This window comes from Branchiostoma lanceolatum, chromosome 2 (assembly GCF_035083965.1).
Source record: "Branchiostoma lanceolatum isolate klBraLanc5 chromosome 2, klBraLanc5.hap2, whole genome shotgun sequence".
Lineage (NCBI taxonomy): Eukaryota > Metazoa > Chordata > Leptocardii > Amphioxiformes > Branchiostomatidae > Branchiostoma > Branchiostoma lanceolatum.
Window position 1 is genome coordinate 29,372,122 of NC_089723.1, and position 18,938 is coordinate 29,391,059.

Genomic DNA, 18,938 nt, shown 5'->3' on the forward strand with positions numbered 1-18,938 from the left:
CATGCGTTAGTATTCGTTTGCCGATATTTTTGCTTATATACAATATAAGCTCGGCATACGATTTACAGCATGGTAGCAAACATTTTGTTTAAACGGACAAAAAGTGATGCGCGGATGTCACCTATATGACGTTAATCAAATCAGCATGACCAGACATTGGAGATCGAAAAGTTGGTGACCATATCCAGACAACAAATACTGGTAGGATCTAACAGTAGTAGTGCAACTCAAGTTTTGAGTATCGTGAGCGAGCTTAGACCCTACAAAAACTTTCCCAGTCGGTAAGGTGGCATACCTACAAGGATTAAAGGACAAAACCCTGTGTGGGATCGATACTCATTGGTGCACGGCGAGTGCGCATGTCAAGAGACGGCGTTAAACAATAGGGGTGAAAGGTTGTGCAGTGTTGTCTGTGTTCTAACAGCAGAGCTGCACTTCCGTGTTCAATAATGCCCTGTGCTGAAGCTAGTGACCCACTCAGTGACAATGTAGTAGTCCGTCTCACAATGGTTTCTGATCGCTTCAAGACAACATTTCTGACGGAATTGCTGCCCCAAATCAGTCGTGTACTTCGGAACACCACTGACTGCAAGTTCACACTGGCGAGTCCAGGGGTCGTCATGCGTCGGTAGGTATAAGTATTTGCAAGCCATTTATCCTTAAAGCCAGATTATTTCCAAAGGGATCAGAGATTTGATCTGTCATATCTACAACTAGGCTCACTACGATCCCAACTAAAGCTTGTATATGAATAATTCATGCGGTCACCTAACGTTAGAGATATTTGAAGAATAAACATTGCCTGTTCACGTTACGAAAACAAGATTTAACCGCCTACCACGTTAATCCTACATAACATACATGTACTCAGCAGCAGACCGAAAAGAAGTCGTTTTTCTCGTGTTTTTATTTGTGCTCAATATGTCTCCGTGAGACGCAGTGGTACAAAGGACTTAGCTGACCTGAATTATTAACAACAGTTGTACGTGACATGTCTTCTTCGTTCGCGATAGACTCGTGTTATACGTTTTCCGGTGACACTGACGTCTTTCACAATCTATCTACATATCTTTACGAAGTAATACACATGCACAATGGCCAGGACTAGTTTGAAGCTGAGCTCATATTTAACATTACTGACAATGAACTACAGTTATACCTATAGGGTTTGTTTTTCAACGTTGATTGTATACATTTTTACAGCACAATGAAAAGATGTTTTACCGTAAGATACGTTTATTTTATCTCTTAAGTCCATACGGATTGCACACTGGAAATCCTGTTGTCATTTCTGCATGTCCACAGCCACCTTAAATTGCACTCAGTTGAACACACAGTAACAGAAAGGGAAAGCTAGTTGCTTGGCAACGGTTCATGGTTCACTGCGCTTAGAATATCGCTTGAGTGATTTGCAGGATGATTATAAGTGTGGTCGTGGTGATGCAACATCACAGGTAGACAACTTCTTAACAGCTTGGATAATGGCTTCAGCAGCAGAAAACAGTGGACTACTAATGGCTTAGGGAACTTTTGGGTTTGAAATGAAACATTCGTTACATCTATAGATTGAGATCTATGAACATGTATTTGATATCGATGTTACAATTACATACGGCCATGTTGATTTGATTATATGGATGACATCCACGCGAGCACTTATTTCCTCCGTTTCGAAGAAAAAAATTTCGACCATGCTGTAAATGGTACAAAGCCCCCAGCCAAAGAACCTGGACCCGATAAGTTGAAAAATCGCTGGTGGGAAAGCCTGCAACGGAGGCTATGACTTGACCGGGTTGATGAAGAGACAGAGTTCGTCTCGAAAGCCCCCCAAAGTATGTAACTTTTTGTTGTTGTGTGTAATATTTAGATATTTGTCAGAAGGCATGCAGCTTTTATTTTTTCGTACGCTCGAATCAGTTTCGGGCTTTCCTGGAGGATGTCATAATCGAATAAAAAAAGCAAATTCAAAGTTGTTTGGTAACTTCCATGTTTAACCATCCAGCATGGCGAACAATGCATTAAGTCATAGTCACGTGCGTGCGAACACCACAGAATATGTTACATCACATGTCATTTATTTCATTGCAGACGACAACTAATTGGTTCCACACAGTCATTGAATTGATGGTCCACGCAGCTAGCACGTATGGGTGATTTTACACCACATCTACGAACCAAATGGATGGAACAACAATGGATAAAAGTCAGCGGTTGAAAAGACGGATAGCGTACGCTCAAATTGTTCTAACCGCCTTCGTAGTCTTCTTGTTACTACCGGGCGCGACACTGGTTATAGCGGGAGCCTGGATGATTTTTCACATGTCCTGGACGGAGGTACTCAGCCCCGGGAGAAGTGCTAAAACCGAAGCCGTTCTAACATGTGTTGGCGGTGCTTCGACAATAATTCTAGCCGCAATAATGGTACACACTCATCGAGACCACAAGTGGTTTAAACACGGAGTTTCCATGAAAGACATTGGCATCCTTCTAGCCGTGATCGTCATGTTAGAATTTGCAGTGGCCGCCACCTGCACAGTTCGCGAGAATATTACAAAAGATAAACTGGGAACAGAACTCAATAGAACCTTACAAGCGGTCAGACGTGATGTGGACAAGGCTCCGGACACTGAGTGGACGTTGCTGCAAACTTCGTTGGATTGTTGTGGCATTTGGAACTTCACCGATTGGGCTAACGGAAAAGTTGACAACGATTCAAATACAAACAACTCGTTCCCAGAGTCTTGCAGGTGCACAACTACCAATGAAACCAACTGTCACAAAACGCCAGACGGTAATTTTGGGGCAAGACCTTGCTTGGGAGCTTATTTGGGATTATTACAGAGGCAGTTTAATATCATTAGAATTGTGAATGCAGTAGCAATCGTGGTGCAAGTAGGATCTTTCCTACTGTTTGTGTGTGAAGGGTTTCGGCTCCACCAGGAAAGCAAAGTGGGCGTGTACGTGGCAGACCCGCCTGACGACCGGCAAAGTGATGAACGCATGGAACAAACTGTCGTCTGAACTTATTCAAATCCAAGCCGATGTTGGTGGTCATTGCATGCAGTACCCTTTTCCAAGAGATGCGTATTTTGTGCCTTTGCACAAGAGCGTGTGGTCGAAGCAGTAAGAAACATTTATCTACCAACATTAGTACCTTTTTACATGCACTTGGGCGGCCTTTAAAACTTGTACTGCCAACTGAATTTATATATGCTATGCAAAAGCAAAAATATCACCCACACAGGGACCGGTATAAACTGTTATAGACAAGCTGAAACAACGTTGAGCTTTGAAACTGTATGCTTTTACAATAAGCTAAAGAAAAATGTGAGCTTTGAAAACGTGACAAAAATGCTGTCGCCATGTTGGTTGGAAGAGCCAGACCTGTAAATTTACATGTGTGATGTTATAATAATCAGTCACTTAATTACATTTAACTTTGCACATTACAAATCTACCTGGAAACTTTCAGATCAACTTGTGAGTGCAAGCAGTATGTATCGAATATTCTAGTAAGGAGGCTCATTATTCTAAGTATGCATGCACAGAGAAATACATTGTGTGTAATATGTCAATGGCCCCTAACTTAAAAAAACTTGTCTTGAAAATGTCCAGGCATGTTTTGTTTATGTTCTAGCCTAAGATAAAGGCCCCTAGGACTCCTAGGGACCTTCACCTTAGACAAACTACCACAATGTAATTCGCTGCACATGCATACCCCTGAACTTTCTTATTCAGTGAAACTTTGTGGTCACACAGTAATAAGCACTGCTAAATGTTGTCCATTCTGTTGGATGTGAACATGAAAAAAAGAACTTCACCAGCTTCAAAATAACACAGTAGTCCTATCTTTAATTTGATATCATCACTTCAAGACACATTTGACACTCTGGAATGCACAATTAGTACTAAGAAGCAGAGACATGATCATCATCTTTGTTCACCGAACCTTAGATAAAACACAATAAGTTTGTAAATGATACATAGCATCATCGAATCTACTTATTCTAAAAATGCATTACTGGTATGTACTCACGAGGTACATTGACTCACATGTCTTGCACACAAAATTGTGGGAAAGTCGAAATGTACTTAGTTTTAATACTCACAACGGAACAGGGCTCGAAATACTTAACTTCTGCTTTTGGTATTTCAAGCCCTGCTCTTGTACCTTTCACATTACTGATATGCCCATTCAAGCCATACCTACAGTCACAGTACTGACTCACAAGATATTAGTACTTTTCCACATGTCACAATGGTTCTTTCACCACCAAGCCTTTAAAAATCATCAGTATACAAGCTGGTATTTTTTCACTTCAAAACAAGAATGAAGACAGTGTCTAGTTCTTATGGGCTTCAGCATAATGGATTCCAAGAAACAGAACGAAGCTTAGTGTACTGTATAACAGGAAAACAAAGCATACCACTGTTCATGTAAGACACACTGAAGGAGACTTAACACAATCTTACTGGAATTTTTCACCCAGTCTTTTCTGCAACATGGTTACAACAATCTTATGCAAACAATGATCAGCCAATCTTACGCAACCAATGATCAGTCACATTATAGTTTTCATTTTGCTTGATAAAAACTCTTTTCTCTCCTTCATGAATATTGTACTGTGGGCAACAACAACTAACATCAACTGAACCGCATCTTATCTACTTATTGTATAGACTGAACACTAATGTTTGTATTCCCCAAAGTCCCGTTTACATATAGCCGAACATAGCCTCCCAACCTTCCCCCAACCATGGTGGTTCGGGAGCTAGGTCGGCTGGTGTTCAGCGCGGTTGGCTGGTGTTCGGCTGCGCTGAAGTTTTCAAAACATTTGGCTGTGGACAGGAGGTCTGGATTAGGTTGGCCGGTGGTTGGGATTAACTCAGTAGTGGTCAGGGTGTGTTTTGGAGTCAAATTTGACTCTTAATCTAAAACTGGACAGTCCGCTCCCGATGGTTGGGATCCATTTTTGGCTATGTCACAGTATGTGTAACCGGGGCTGTAACTACAGGAAGCACTTCTGGATACTACTGACATTAAGACACAGACTTGGACGCTGCCTTTCCTTGTTACTGTATGGTTCCATAAATGTATTTGTTGCAGAGAGATCAATGCCAGGCTAGTTGTTTACTGATAAAGCAGAGATCTAGATCTTAATGGATATATGTGTCCACACAGAGTGTGTGCTACCATTTGAGGTACAGGACATGTACGAGTTGCAGCAATGATGAACGTTACAAAATACTTTGGTGGTTGGTACTCCAAAATACTTCTCTACTCCCATGAAAAGGTATGAATGTGCAGACCTGTTCAAAAGATCTGTCTGGTGTTGGTGTACACAAACTGTACAGTACTGCTATGTGGAAAAAAGTCCCCAAGTTGACATTAACCCTGTATTTCTGTGTGTATGCCTCTGACAGCTCTCTAGTTCTTTTAGTAACAGTCCCTGGATATGTTCTACTCCCATGAAATGGTACATATCACGAATGTGCAGACCTGTTCCAAAGATCTGCCTGGTAGCGGTATACACAACCTGTACAGTACTGTAACAAGGAAGAAAGTCCCGAAGTCGATGATGGTTGACATCAACCCTGCATTTTTGTATGTGAGTCTCTGACAGCTCCAGTTCTTTTGGCAACAGTCCCTGGAAATAGTTGGCAGCTCTACTTGGCACCCGTTTTACTGTGATTCACGGACGGCATTCCGAGTCCCCCCTCCCCCCGGCATCCATCCTTAAACCATGTCTACACCATCCCGGGGACCTCCCCCTCCTCCCAGCTGGAAGAGCGCGGCTTTCTGGGCTGGTCAGGACACGTGGGTGCCTTGGGGGGCTGGCTGGGGTTGTCCTGGGGTGGGGCGGCGGTGGACGGTGCATTCTCCTTGTTCTCCTCTACTGTCACCTGGATGGACTTCCCACTCAGAACCTCCTCTGTTTAAAATAGATAGAGAAGTAGGTTATGTCAAGCATAGAACATCCGGGCACACTATCACTACCTAATAATAACCAAGGGATGCCCTACATTTAGTAATAGGTACTAAAATTAGGTCATCCTTTAAAAAAGTCAAAAGTATAATATAGTCGTTACATGCTTTTTCTTCTAGCACAAAATGGTGGACAGTGGAGGTTACACCAGTCTTTTTTTTTTCCTTTCCACTTTTAATTTTCATATCTGACTTGTTTTGGTTTCATCTGTTATAAAGGTACAGCAAGGGTGGAACTTTTGTGTTCTTAAATCACAAGACAATGATCATGGTGTAATAAGTTTATCATACAGATACGTGCAGGTGACTGAGGTCTGCTGATAGCCACGGTTCTACAGTTAAAAGGAGAAGAATCAATGTTACAAGAAGTTGGGATATGAGACCCAACCAGGTTGTCAATCCAAATTAATTCAACCAATTAGAGAGTGGCTGGCTGCAAGTTAGTCAAATTTAAACTTTTTTGTTTTGCATTCCAGTGTTTTGATAGAGGTAGGTGGGGATAAGGGATCATGATCAAATCAACGTCATTTTAAGATATTTCAAAAGACTTTATTCTTAAAAGAGCGTCGAGTATATTCTAAAAAGAGCTGCATAAAGACTTGGCAGATATCCATCCTTTCAAACCATCTATTACCCACAACTATTTCCATTTGACTCCTAATGACATGTACAAGAGACATTGATTAGAGCCAGAGTATCAGATTACAAACTTTCCACTCCCTTTTTTTCATGGCATATTTGATCAGGGTGACCTTATGTAAATGGCTGCGTGTGCGTCATTTACATTTCTGATTTGAGTGCTATTACACCAGGAGGCAAGTATTCCTCAGACAGTGCCAAAAACAAGGAGTAACATCATCAACCTTCTTACAGCTGTGGGTATATCTGCGCACCATCTGGTTACATTGATTTTATAAAGAGCTAGCACTAGCAAAAAGAGTTGAGCATTCTGGTTACATGGGCACAACCACTGTGAACTTAATGATAGACTTAATCCCTACTTCAATTAATCACTTCTATTTTCTACTTTGATGATGATTTTCTAATTCATTTGCTACCTTTGCCAGAAGGTTATGTTTTCGATGCCATTTATGGTCAGCTGGCAGGGAATGTTTATGTCATATGTGCTTGTTTGTGGGCCTCTTAGTGGCTTTCTCAGGTACTGCAGCAGTACTTCTGGCTTTGATATTTTGTGTTCTAGACATGCAATGCTCGTGCTTTTTTCGGGGTTGATAGCTCTTGTAACCACTGAAAAAATAACAAGCATTGCATGTCTAGAACACGGGATATCAAAACTGGAAGTACTGCTGCAGTACCTGAGAAAGCCATTAGGAGGCCCACAAACAAGCACATAAACATACCCTGCCAGCTTTTTTCTGCACATGTGACATAAAGCCACACCAAATGAGAAAGTTGCCTTGACTGTTATATTGAATAGAGTCTAAGTCTGCAATCTTACTACATTGTTGTGGTAAGATTTATAACACACTGTAGCTGTTTTACCAGTCACTGATCAAATGGGTCAGCCAAGGTTCCGCAGTAAGGAAAAGATAAACAGCCGCTTCCTGCATCGTCAAGTAATCCCTTTTCCTAACACAGGATATAAATAACCTGGATTATTCAAAATCAATCTACACAAGTACATTGTAAAACATGCCAACCATTGCAAAGTCTTAGACTCTATATGAGATACGTCTATCCCAATCCCAAGTGTTTCCCAATCACAACAAATTTTGTAGGTTCATGTATAGGGAATCATAACTACATGTTGAGTAGATCATGTAAAAGTCATGTAAGAAATATGAACATAACATAAACTGACTGCCAAAAACCCACGATGAAAACAATGACACTATGATACTTTAAGAGTGGTGGGAAAAAAACATAATTTTTCCCAATCCTGGGACACACTGTGACAATAACAGGTTTGGTTCAAATTTTTGTATCCCTTACTAACACTAACAGGCATCTCTTGGTGTCCCCTGATCGCCAACAGGAACTGGCAAACAGTTCAGATCTGACCACGGTGCCCTTTTAAATGGAGGGCAATCAGCTATTTCACTTCGGAGTCGGACTGCTCAAAGTTGACTTATCATACTTGAATCTTATTGCACAATTGGTGCATTCTTTGTATAGCGTAATTAGTGTCTTGATTTAGCATAAGCAAAGTTAGTCTGCCTGAATCTAAGTTTCATAATAATAATACTGTACAGTGCCTTTCTTAATGGTACCCCCCATGTAGGCCCCTTACAATGGAATCAAGGTGGATAGTTCGCCCAAGTACAACAAACTTGTTTTTCAAATACAGAGTCTGAAATCTTGTTCCTTCTAGCTGGTTGGAAACGAAAATAAACCTCTAAGAAAGTTCATGATCCCTAGAGTGAAATATACTGTAAGAGGGGAAATGTTCACAGGCATTCAATTTTGCAGCAGGGAGAAAGGGGAGTGTTTGCGGTGGTTTAAACTTTGCAGTTGAAACAAGGGGATAGGCGGACAGAACCAACATTTTTGAGGTGGTTTTAAATTTGCGTTGAAGAGGTCATGTTGAAAACTGCGAACATAAAACCACTGAATATTTTCCCGTTTACAGTACTGGGTAAAAGGGAAGCATTGGGAGGACGATAGATAATCAAGTCGGGATACACAACAACAGAGATTATTAGTACTTATGTTAGCAGCTGGACACATGCTGTTACATAATTACTCCAGAAACAATTGTTGTGATAATTCATTAATTGGCAAGGTGCATTTCACGCCAAACAAAAGTAACTCATTGTTCTGATGGATGATTGGAAAGTGTTGGCAATGTAAAGTTAGCGAATAAAACTTCAAGGATAATACAGCAAACTGACACAAAAACCCTTTACGATAAATTTGGAAATGTTTGCATTGGTTTTGTTTTCATGGTGACCTCTCCAATGTAAAATCATGACACTGTGAATATGCGTTTCCAAATTGTATTGATACTATTCTACAGAAAAAATCTGTACACAATTTGTTTCAACCACAAACTGAAAACACAGCCAAAACCTCATTTCCCCTCCTACTGTGAAATTAAGTTCCTACGAAAATAAATGAATTTACAGTATGCTTTCTCTTGTATGTCAGCTGACTTTTCTTCAATAACCTTGATCTTGATAAAACCTACTTGGTCAGCAGAAGTAAAATATTATTCCAATTTTACAATGCTGACGCTGTTGTTCTATATGGTCATTTTAAGTCATTTGCATGGGGAGTCATTGACACAGAATGCATACACAAGACACGTTGATATCTGAAATATATATGAGTATATATGAGCCTTGTAAACGAACCCTTGTAAACCAGTGTCAACATAGCCTGAGTCTGTTTGCTTTTCCATTCACTGAGTATGCAGAAACTAAAAACTCATACAAATTATCACCTTCATTCAGCTATGGGCCAATTTATGAACCAAAATCTATCTATACAGATGTTACCAGATGTTAGCAGAAATAGAGGGCCATGTAAGTAGATAAGCCTGGCATCAATTAGATCATGTTGTGAATCTGAACCATCTTTCAGCAGTCCTGGCACCAAGCCTGAGCCTATCCTACATTTGTGGGTCAAATCTCCAGACAAAATATAAATAGAGACCATAATGTATCATCTGAACATTCCTCCCTGTTGCAAGTAGTTTTCCATGATGCCCTTCTACTAAATTGATTACCACTAATCATATGTTGTCAGCTGATATGTTGTTTACTCCCAGCAGTGCAGTGCAGGGCACAGTGACACACACTCACACGAACAAAAGCTGTCCATCTCCCTCTACCCAAAATCTCTTTGTCTCACAAGGGGAAGCTGAACACAACCAAGGAAAGCACAATTTACCTTTCACTGGCAACTTCTCCACTGTAGTTGGTAAAACCATGTTGAATCGGGTTGAGTCAAGGCAAGTCGACAGGAGATTCGGATGCAGGAGCTTGAGCGTTTGGCACTGTTCTGTGTCAGGCTGGATTTGCATATGCTGAGTCTCGCTCAGCAGGGGCAATGACAACCCATGCTGGGCCATACCACCTGGCTAACAATGGAGGGGGGATGGGGGTACACAGTTCTTGTGGGATATGCACAATCTTTTAAAACTTTTCTCAGACAAATGTATGCCTTGAAATAGGTTGCCAAAACTTGGCAAAAGCAATTTTGACTGTAAATGTTTGCATGTCTTCAGTACAACAGTTACTGGTATAATTTCATTTTTAATTTGGTACAGCTCAAATCTACATATAGGCACAGTCCATTTGAGGGAGGGGTGTGATGATATTTTGGTATTTTTCCACAAGTTGACCGAGATACAACCTGGGCCCAAGGATATGGGTCCAGAATTAGGTTATTCAGCGTCATTTTAGATTGCCTGTACTTTTCCATGTTTGGACAATACCATCGTAAGGAGGTTCTATCTCCTAGATCATCTTATGACTTATCATCTATGAGGGACATTTGATATATACTATATAATATAGGGCTAATGTCCTTGCATATAGTGGAAATGTAATTTTATTCCATTCATGTTTATCAGGAGTGATGATACCCTGGAATGATGATGATGTTCATCATGTAAAAAAAAACCAAACTTCCAGACATCCTAGACAAAGACAATGGGCTTAAAGAGAGGCAACTTGGAAAAACAAGACCATAGATTGTTCAACTGATACAGCAAAAGTCCAGTAAGAGAACTATTTGCGGAGAGAGACTCGGGAGCTATAATAGGTCTGGATTCCAGGCTAGCTAAAAGCAGGAAAATATGGCACCAAGGAGTTTGAAGTAATGTATGCTTGTATGACCATATGTATTAAAAATGTGCACATTGCTTCTATCATGGAATACCTGTCATATGCAAGTTGAATGATATACAAAAATTGCTGTGCATCCTGCTACCTGAATCTTTGAATCTCCTGCGCAGTGTGTAATTTTTAGTAGGTAGGTAGGTGTGACAGTAACAAAGCTTTGATCATTGTGAAAATACACAGAAAACCCCCCTGGATGAAAGCATTGTTACATCATCAAGGCTTATCAACAGTTACAGCTGTGCATAACAAATGAGATGCTATTGTTTTATTTCATCATCAAATATTGATGCACAGGATATTGCGCTAACGAGGCAGTCCCCATGGGAAAGGCAACACCAATTACCAGGTATAATTAATGGTGACAGCATGTTTCTTTAGAAATCTGATGCAATCAAAATTGCTGTAAATTGAGGGAGTATGTTTCAATAACATGGCAACTTGTACTGTGATGAAAACAGTCCTGAGCTATATCATAAAATGAAACCCCAAAACACGACTCTCTTTTTTTGTGGCCACATTTATGTTTTTAAGATCTAACATTTAACAGTATTCCAGCAAGGTACAGTATTCTAAGAAGAAAACTTATATAGCATAGGTGCCAGTCTTAATCAAAGATGTGTATCATCAATCTTAAATATCAAATAGTTATTTCTTTCCTTAAAAAAAAACGTGTAAAAAAAGGGATTTGATAAAGTGAGACCTGGAATCTGAGAGTCGATTATGATTTCAAACAGGACTGACATAGATTGTAATTTGTAGCTAGATGACATACAGGATCATCAATCACTAAGTGACTGATGGCAAAAGAGAGGGCTTATTGCATATCATATTTCAATAGGGCTAAAAACGCCACCTGCATATGCAGGTTAGTTTAAATGCTGCAGGTAAAATTGGGGTTGTGCAGATACAGTGTTCTCGCCAGCCTGAAATTTTTACCCGTCATTGCAATTTTGCTTCTGGGAACAACATATCGAGCGCCGAAGGCGCGAGGCGTCGCGCCGGAGGCGTGACCATTGTAGGGGGGTCCGGGGGTATTCCCCCCCGGAAAATTTTGAGATCTAGACCCTCTGAAACGCTATTTCCTGCATTTTGAGGGGCAAATTTCCTGGTAGAATAAGCTTAGTTTAATGACATGTCTTTCGGTGAAAAATTACACAAGGGTTTCAGGCTTAATTTTTTTGGGAGGCGTGCCGCATGCCGTCATCGCGGAAATATCGAATGTTCACAACTTCACGCACAAGCTACACTTCTATGTTGTATACAATCGGCAAAGAAAATAAAATTTAGCACAGCAAAACTTTATTACGTATCAGCTACGTCCTACAAAAAATACACACAGAATAAGTTGGCAAAAATAAAACACAACTTTTCAACACTTGATCCGTATGCGCCCTGTAATTATCAAACATAATGAGGAATTTGACACCCTACTTTGAGAAAGAACGCAATAAAGACGTCCATTTTTTTGTACCATGTTTTCCACGGTTAATTTCTCCGGTAACTGCACTGAATGTGTTCAAAAGTTGTCGATTCAAGCCTTCCAACAGCCGGTTCGTCGTGCGATCCTTGCGATTCCCTGCGATTCCCGCCATTCCCCTAACATCTCGCAAATTCACGCTTAGCTGAAATCTCGCAAGTAGCGAGACTCGCATGTCATTGGTCGTTTTTTCTTGACGCGACGGAGACGTGCGCTGTGATTGGTGGATTACAATATCTGACGCCTGTTTACCATTTCTTGCGCGGGAAGAAAGCATGTAATACTCAGCCGCCGCGGCTTGAACTTTAATACTGTTTACACAGATTACAGAAAGCCTGATTACTATAGGAGTATTTCTGAATTTTAAGGCTTCTTTGATGACAATAACTGACGGTGAACCGAGAGGGACAAAACAGAAATAAACGTCAGCCTGATGCGACCGGCAAAAACTGTAGTGGGGAGGGCGGCGCATGACGCCGAGTTTTCGGCGGCCACCAAATATTACTAGCAACCACCACGGCGCTCTCTGTGTGTTGCTGGGGTTGTCGCCGGCGGGCATTAGAAATGATCTAGATTGCCCTCGTCACGAACTTCCGCTGATCCTCTGGAGTTTTTGAAAATTCTAAGCTCTGTCTAAATATCTTCACACACCGATTTTTGTCCATTAAATATGACGGGTTGGGCAAAAATTTTGTCCGTCATGAGCGACAAAAACCCGTCAAATGACGGGAGGACGGGCGCTGGCGAGAACACTGTGCAGATATATCTGATATCTACCTGCACTGGCCTATAAAAGCAGTCTGTGACACTAAGGTTATGTACAGCCAGTAGTGGCCTGAACTTGTTTTGCTTTAACTTAAACTTTAAGTTTGGTGATAGAAGCATCCTCAAATACAGCAGATAACAAAATTCAAAACATCCTCAATAGCATGTCTAGGACAAAAGATACAAAAAATTGAAGTTCTGCTGCAGTACCAAGGTCAGCCACAAGGGGGCCAAAATCACCCTTGACCTCCCTGTTCACAACACTTACCCACAAACCAAATATCACCACAATCCATCCAGAGGTTCTAAAGTTATTGTGGAGACAGATACACCCAAACAAACCAATACCTTAATACCTCAATTTTTCACGAGGGATACTTTCTTCATAGATGAAAACAAAATGCATGTTAAAACTTGCCTGGTGCATGTAATTTTCAATGTTACTTGTACCAGGTTTGCAGAAGAAACGATTTAAGGCCTGTACTTCAGTCTCATTCATATTTTCTCAGATTCTAGTATCAAATTACAAATGGAGGCAGAATAAAACAAGTGACAAACCTGTTCGCACGCAGAAGAGGTCTGTGTATCGCTTCTGACACTGCATGGTCTCAGGGTCGACGTCTGACGACCCTCCGAACAGAAGAAACTGGTCCGCCACCACCGTGGCCGTGTGCATGCCGCGTGGAGCGGGTTTGGCTCCGTGAACAGCTGGCTGCAACCATTCTTTAGTTTCTGAACAGGAGAAGAAGACATGTGTCACTTCAGGAATAATCACAAAGAATGATCAATATATCATGGACAGTTGATCATGGACATCAGCTCCTGCAGTTCCAAAAAAGTCGCTAGCGGGCCCAAACCTACCAGAATTTCTTAAGTTATTGTGTACATGACAACGGTATGCAGACTTACTGTACATAGCGTCAGTCTTCTCTGTCGTTAGTCGACCAGTAGAAGAATAGTTCAGTCAGCTAAACTGGTTCGAGATTACTTTTTTCTTTTGGTTGTGTAACAGAGAAATGTGTTATTCATTTATGTACCTACCATTTACTATTCATGGAACCAGACAATGACACACACACACATGAATCTGCATACTTGTGTCAAAGATGTTGAAGTCTGCGAAGTGTTGGTCCTGAAGACCCCTCCCTCCTGTGATGACCATCCTGTGACCGACCGCTGTGGCCGTGTGGAAGGACCGTGGCTCCGGCTGCTGACCGCTGGCTTTACACTGCTGCCATTTCATTGTCTCTGGAAAATAAAAAGCCACAAAAAGGTTGAAATGTGAAAGGAAAGTTGAATGTGTCTTCAATTGCCCGTACATACAGTCAAATCTGTGTAAGGACTACCTGGCCATTGTGGCCACTTTTTGGAGATCCCTTAAGTTATTTTTGAAACTTTTCCTATTGACCGAACCATTAAAAATCTTGTCTATAGTGGCCACTCATCTACTGTGAGCATTTCTGTAAATACCTAGATTGGCCACTTTACTATAGACTGGTTTTAGTGCACTATGTTTACATACCCTGTGTGGCTCAAACTGTGCATCAGAATTCAATATAATGAGAAAGTTAGGGATCATCAAAAATGTCAAAATAGAAAGTTTTGAAACTTTCTTCATTGTGTTGAATCACAAATTTCACTTTCACATGAATATTAGATCAATAGCTTTTCATTACTTTGGACTTTTTTCTTAGGATAAAAACCTTTTCTGCTCACCCGTATCAAGAACATACAGATCATTCTTTCTTGCCTCCCTGTCTCTTCCTCCAAAGACCACCAACTTTTTTCCGACAGCACACAGAGCATGGGCTGCTCTTGGTGTGGGTGCTCCCAGCTTGATGGGTTCAGGGTTCTCCCATGTGTTCGTCTCTAAAAGGTCCGAAATCAAAAAGATTGATCCATATCAACATCTTGCATCACAACACATGTAAATACTAGAATGGCAACATTTTCGGGAAAATGCAGGATATTCCCCTCCCATTACGTACACCTCAAATATGACATCGTTAAGCATTGACTGTAAGGGTATTATGAAGTTTCTGCATAAATTATGCAAACAAGGCCCTCATTAGCATAATTTATGGCCAGCTTTTCTGACCTTTCCTAATGGTACCTACATCTCAAATGACATCTGACATCTGCAGCTTTTACGGTAAGGGAAATACAATTTTCTGCATAATTTATGCAAATAAGGTTGTCATTAGCATAATTTATGTCCAGGTGCTTTCACTTTTCCTAAATGTACCTACATCTTCAAGATGACATCCACAGCTTTTACGGTAAGGGAAATACAAGTTTATGCATAAATTATGCAAATGAGGTCCTCATTAGCATAATTCATGGACAGGTGTGATCACTTTTCCTAAAGGTACCTAAAGCTCAAATATGACATCTCCAGCTTTTACGGAAAGGGAATACGAGTTTCAGCATAAATTTTGCAAATGAGGTCCTCATTAGCATAATTCATGGCCAGGTGCATTCACCTTTCCTAAAGGTACCTACATCTCAAATATGACATCCACAGCTTTTACGGTAAGCGAAATACAAGTTTCTGCATAAATCATGCAAATGAGGTCCTCATTAGCATAATTCATGGCCAGGTGTGATCACCTTTCCTAAAGGTACCTACATCTCTAGTATGACATCTGCAGCTTTTACGGTAAGGGAAATACAAGTTTCTGCATAAATTATGCAAATGAGGTCCTCATTAGCATAATTCATTGCCAGGTGTGATCACCTTTCCTAAAGGTACCTACATCTGAAATATGACATCTGCAGCTTTTACGGTAAGGGAATACGAGTTTCAGCATAAATTATGCAAATGAGGTCCTCATTAGCATAATTCATGGCCAGCTGCATTCACCTTTCCTAAAGGTACATACATCTTGAAGATGACATCCGCAGCTTTTACGGTAAGGGAAATACAAGTTTATGCATAAATTATGCAAATTAGGTCCTCATTAGCATAATCAATGGCCAGGTGTGATCACCTTTCCTAAAGGTACCTACATCTCAAATATGACATCTGCAGCTTTTACGGTAAGGGAAATACAAGTTTATGCATTAATTATGCAAATTAGGTCCTCATTTGCATAATCCATTGCCAGGTGTGATCACCTTCCCTAAAGGTACCTACATCTCAAATATGACATCTACAGCTTTTACGGTAAGGGAAATACAAGTTTCTGCATAAATTATGCAAATAAGGTCATCATTAGCATAATTTATGTCCAGGTGTGTCCGCCTGTCCTAAAGGTACCTACATCTCAAAGATGACATCCGCAGCTTTTACGGTAAGGGAAATACAAGTTTATGCATAGATTATGCAAATTAGGTCCTCATTAGCATAATTCATTGTCAGGTGTATTCACCTTTCCCATAGGTACCTACATCTCAAATATAACATCCGTACCATGTAACATAAGGTACATATAACTTTCTGTAATACCATTAGTAGAGCTAGCACCGCACATCTACTTGGTTTTTGGCAGAAGAAGAAAGAAGAAGAACAGGCAAGCAAAAACAGTATATCCCCCTTCCCACTGGAAGGGGAATATAATTAAGCACATGAGAGTTCCAAAATGGCAAGATGTTCTTTCATTTTCAATACCAGTTGACCTCATTCTATACAATTAAAATGGCTTTGCTGCATGCAGGACATACAAAATGTTTGAGTGATTACAGTGTTGTTTAAGTCATTCAACCTTTCAAAACGTATGTCTGGTCTACTCTCACCCACCTGTGTCAAAGATGTAGAGGTCATCATACCAAGTGAACTTTGCCCCCTGACCCACATCTTCCTCCTCTTCCTCATCTTCACTCATGGTGGACTCCTCTGTGTCAAACCCATCCTTGGGGCCAAAACCACCAAAGAAGTATACCTTATTCCCAACAGTGGCTGAAGCTACTTTGTCCCTGGGACTCGGGGCTGGCCCCTGTGTGTCAGTCACCTCCTTCCACGTCCAGGTATCTGTAATTTTACATGGAGAATACATAGTTGACATACTTAGATAAACAATGAAAAAAGCAGTTCTTTTTTTCAGCTTGCTTTTGATTTTATATTTCTGTTAGTTCAAGCTACCTAGGGATAAGACCAGACTGATAGGATTGATCAAGAAATAGAACTTTCTTGGTTTGATCCACTGACACAAGGGTGCATCCCTACTCTTAGGTGGATTCTTTAACATGGTTAACTTAACATGTGAACCTCCTCAAAATGAGCCCTTCAAACTTCGATAATTCCGGTAGTGTGCAAGTCGAGTAAGCAACAAAAGCCAGGATTTGAACTCTCGACCTCAAAGCTGGGTTACTCACCTCTAGACCACTTACGCTATTTAAGATGTTAGAGAGTGAAAAATGTATCAATCAGTTAAATCAAGAGGAAATTGTAGTTACCTGTGTCGAGAACGAAAAGGTCGTCTAACCAGCCCACATCGTGGCTCAGCCCTCCAAACAGGTACAGTTTGGTCCCGACAGCTGACATTGTAGCTGCGGAGCGAGGGCACGGCAGCTGACCTTTCACCTGCACACTGCTCCAGGTGCCTTTCTCTGTATCACAAGGGTAAATAATAAATTAATGAAAAGGTTTTCCTCTAGATCTGTAGAATTATCTGTATGACTGAAGGAGACCATGATTTACTGTAGGGTTGTAGCCTGCTGTTATCGTATGGTGAACCAGTTTACAGTCACACTGTTATGTCCAAGCTCTGAGTTTCAATTTTCGAAGAACAGATGTAGCGATTTTGTCTTCAAACATCTGCTTGGAGATTAGTCAAATACAAATGTACTGTTAATGTTCACTTAAGTTCATGTGGTTTTAATTTCGTGGTAGGGAGAAAATGGAGCATTCGCGTTTGAGACAATAGTAGACAAGGGGGTAGCGTAAGGGCAAAAATTTCACGGTAGTTTCAAGTTTGCGGCGAAGAGCTAACCACGAAAACCGAGAACATAAAACTGCAAGCAGATGCAGATGGTGAACATTTCATATTAAATCTCTGAGCTTTTATATCAAAACCTGTACGGGACCAGAGTATTATCATATCCTCTTCTACTTTGGGTTTGGCTTCAATTGAATAGCATTGGATTAACGAGGTTCCATAAAACCCCCTGGATCCAGGTAAAATTATCTGCTCGGACACTTACAACTTGCAAGCCACATAACAACTGCTTTTATACTAGAAACTACCTCCTTTCAAGTCGTGGCCAGATACAACCAAGGTGGTTAAAATTGATACAAGTTCCTCAAGTGGAAGAGAGAAGAGGTAATGCTGTTCCTAACAGTGTAATTTGATTCCAACAAGGACATTATATAGCGATATAAAAAATTATGTCCTTGATTTGAAGAAATAAATATTTTTCATCCTAGATGTTGGAAATTACAGCGGTCCCGGCTAAATATGGGGCGCCAAAAGTATGTGTGCATGTTGACTTCACTTAATCTGTTTGTAACTATTTGTCATCTAAATTAACTGACATAAATAACCTTTACTAACCCACGTCATAGCTGATCATCCCGTTACTCTCTTGAACTCCCTCCAAGACTCCTCCGAAGACGACCAGCTTGCCCCCCACCCCACAGGCGCAGTGTCCCTCCCTGGCGGGAAAAGGGCTGGGCTGTCCCGAGGGCTTCCATTCCACAGACGCGTCGTTCTGTAGACGCTCCCCGTATGCCAGACCCTGTGAAGATGCTTCGTTCCCCATCTCTCTGCGTTAATATCTTAAGGTAGTCAGAGATATCTTCAAGACTTCTCGGAGCTGAGATCGCAGAAGCACGGACGTCCTTCTTTGAAAATATTGAGATTTTGGCGCGAAATCAGCTCCCGGTGAGTCGTAACCTTTGATTGGTCACAATATGCTCATGTGACTCTTCAAGAGTTTGTTTGCAAAATTAATTTTGAAAGCG

At 40.9% G+C, this 18,938-nt stretch overlaps 1 protein-coding gene and 1 long non-coding RNA gene across 2 annotated transcripts; one reads left to right on the forward strand and one right to left on the reverse strand.

The window, feature by feature from the left end:
* The first annotated feature begins 392 nt into the window (after nt 1–392).
* On the forward strand, nt 393–3,835 carry LOC136428460 (uncharacterized). Its single transcript, XR_010754622.1, has 2 exons — nt 393–628; nt 2,089–3,835. It is a non-coding gene; the product is annotated as an uncharacterized lncRNA (long non-coding RNA).
* LOC136428458 (kelch domain-containing protein 1-like) lies at nt 3,826–18,845 on the reverse strand. Its single transcript, XM_066417989.1, has 7 exons — nt 18,529–18,845; nt 17,432–17,584; nt 16,776–17,006; nt 14,753–14,905; nt 14,132–14,284; nt 13,595–13,768; nt 3,826–5,933 (listed from the first exon to the last, which is right to left on the reverse strand). Exons 1-7 carry the CDS (start codon nt 18,734–18,736, stop codon nt 5,749–5,751), a joined length of 1,257 nt encoding a protein of 418 aa, XP_066274086.1. The 5' UTR covers nt 18,737–18,845; the 3' UTR covers nt 3,826–5,748.
* Nucleotides 18,846–18,938: the final 93 nt, after the last annotated feature.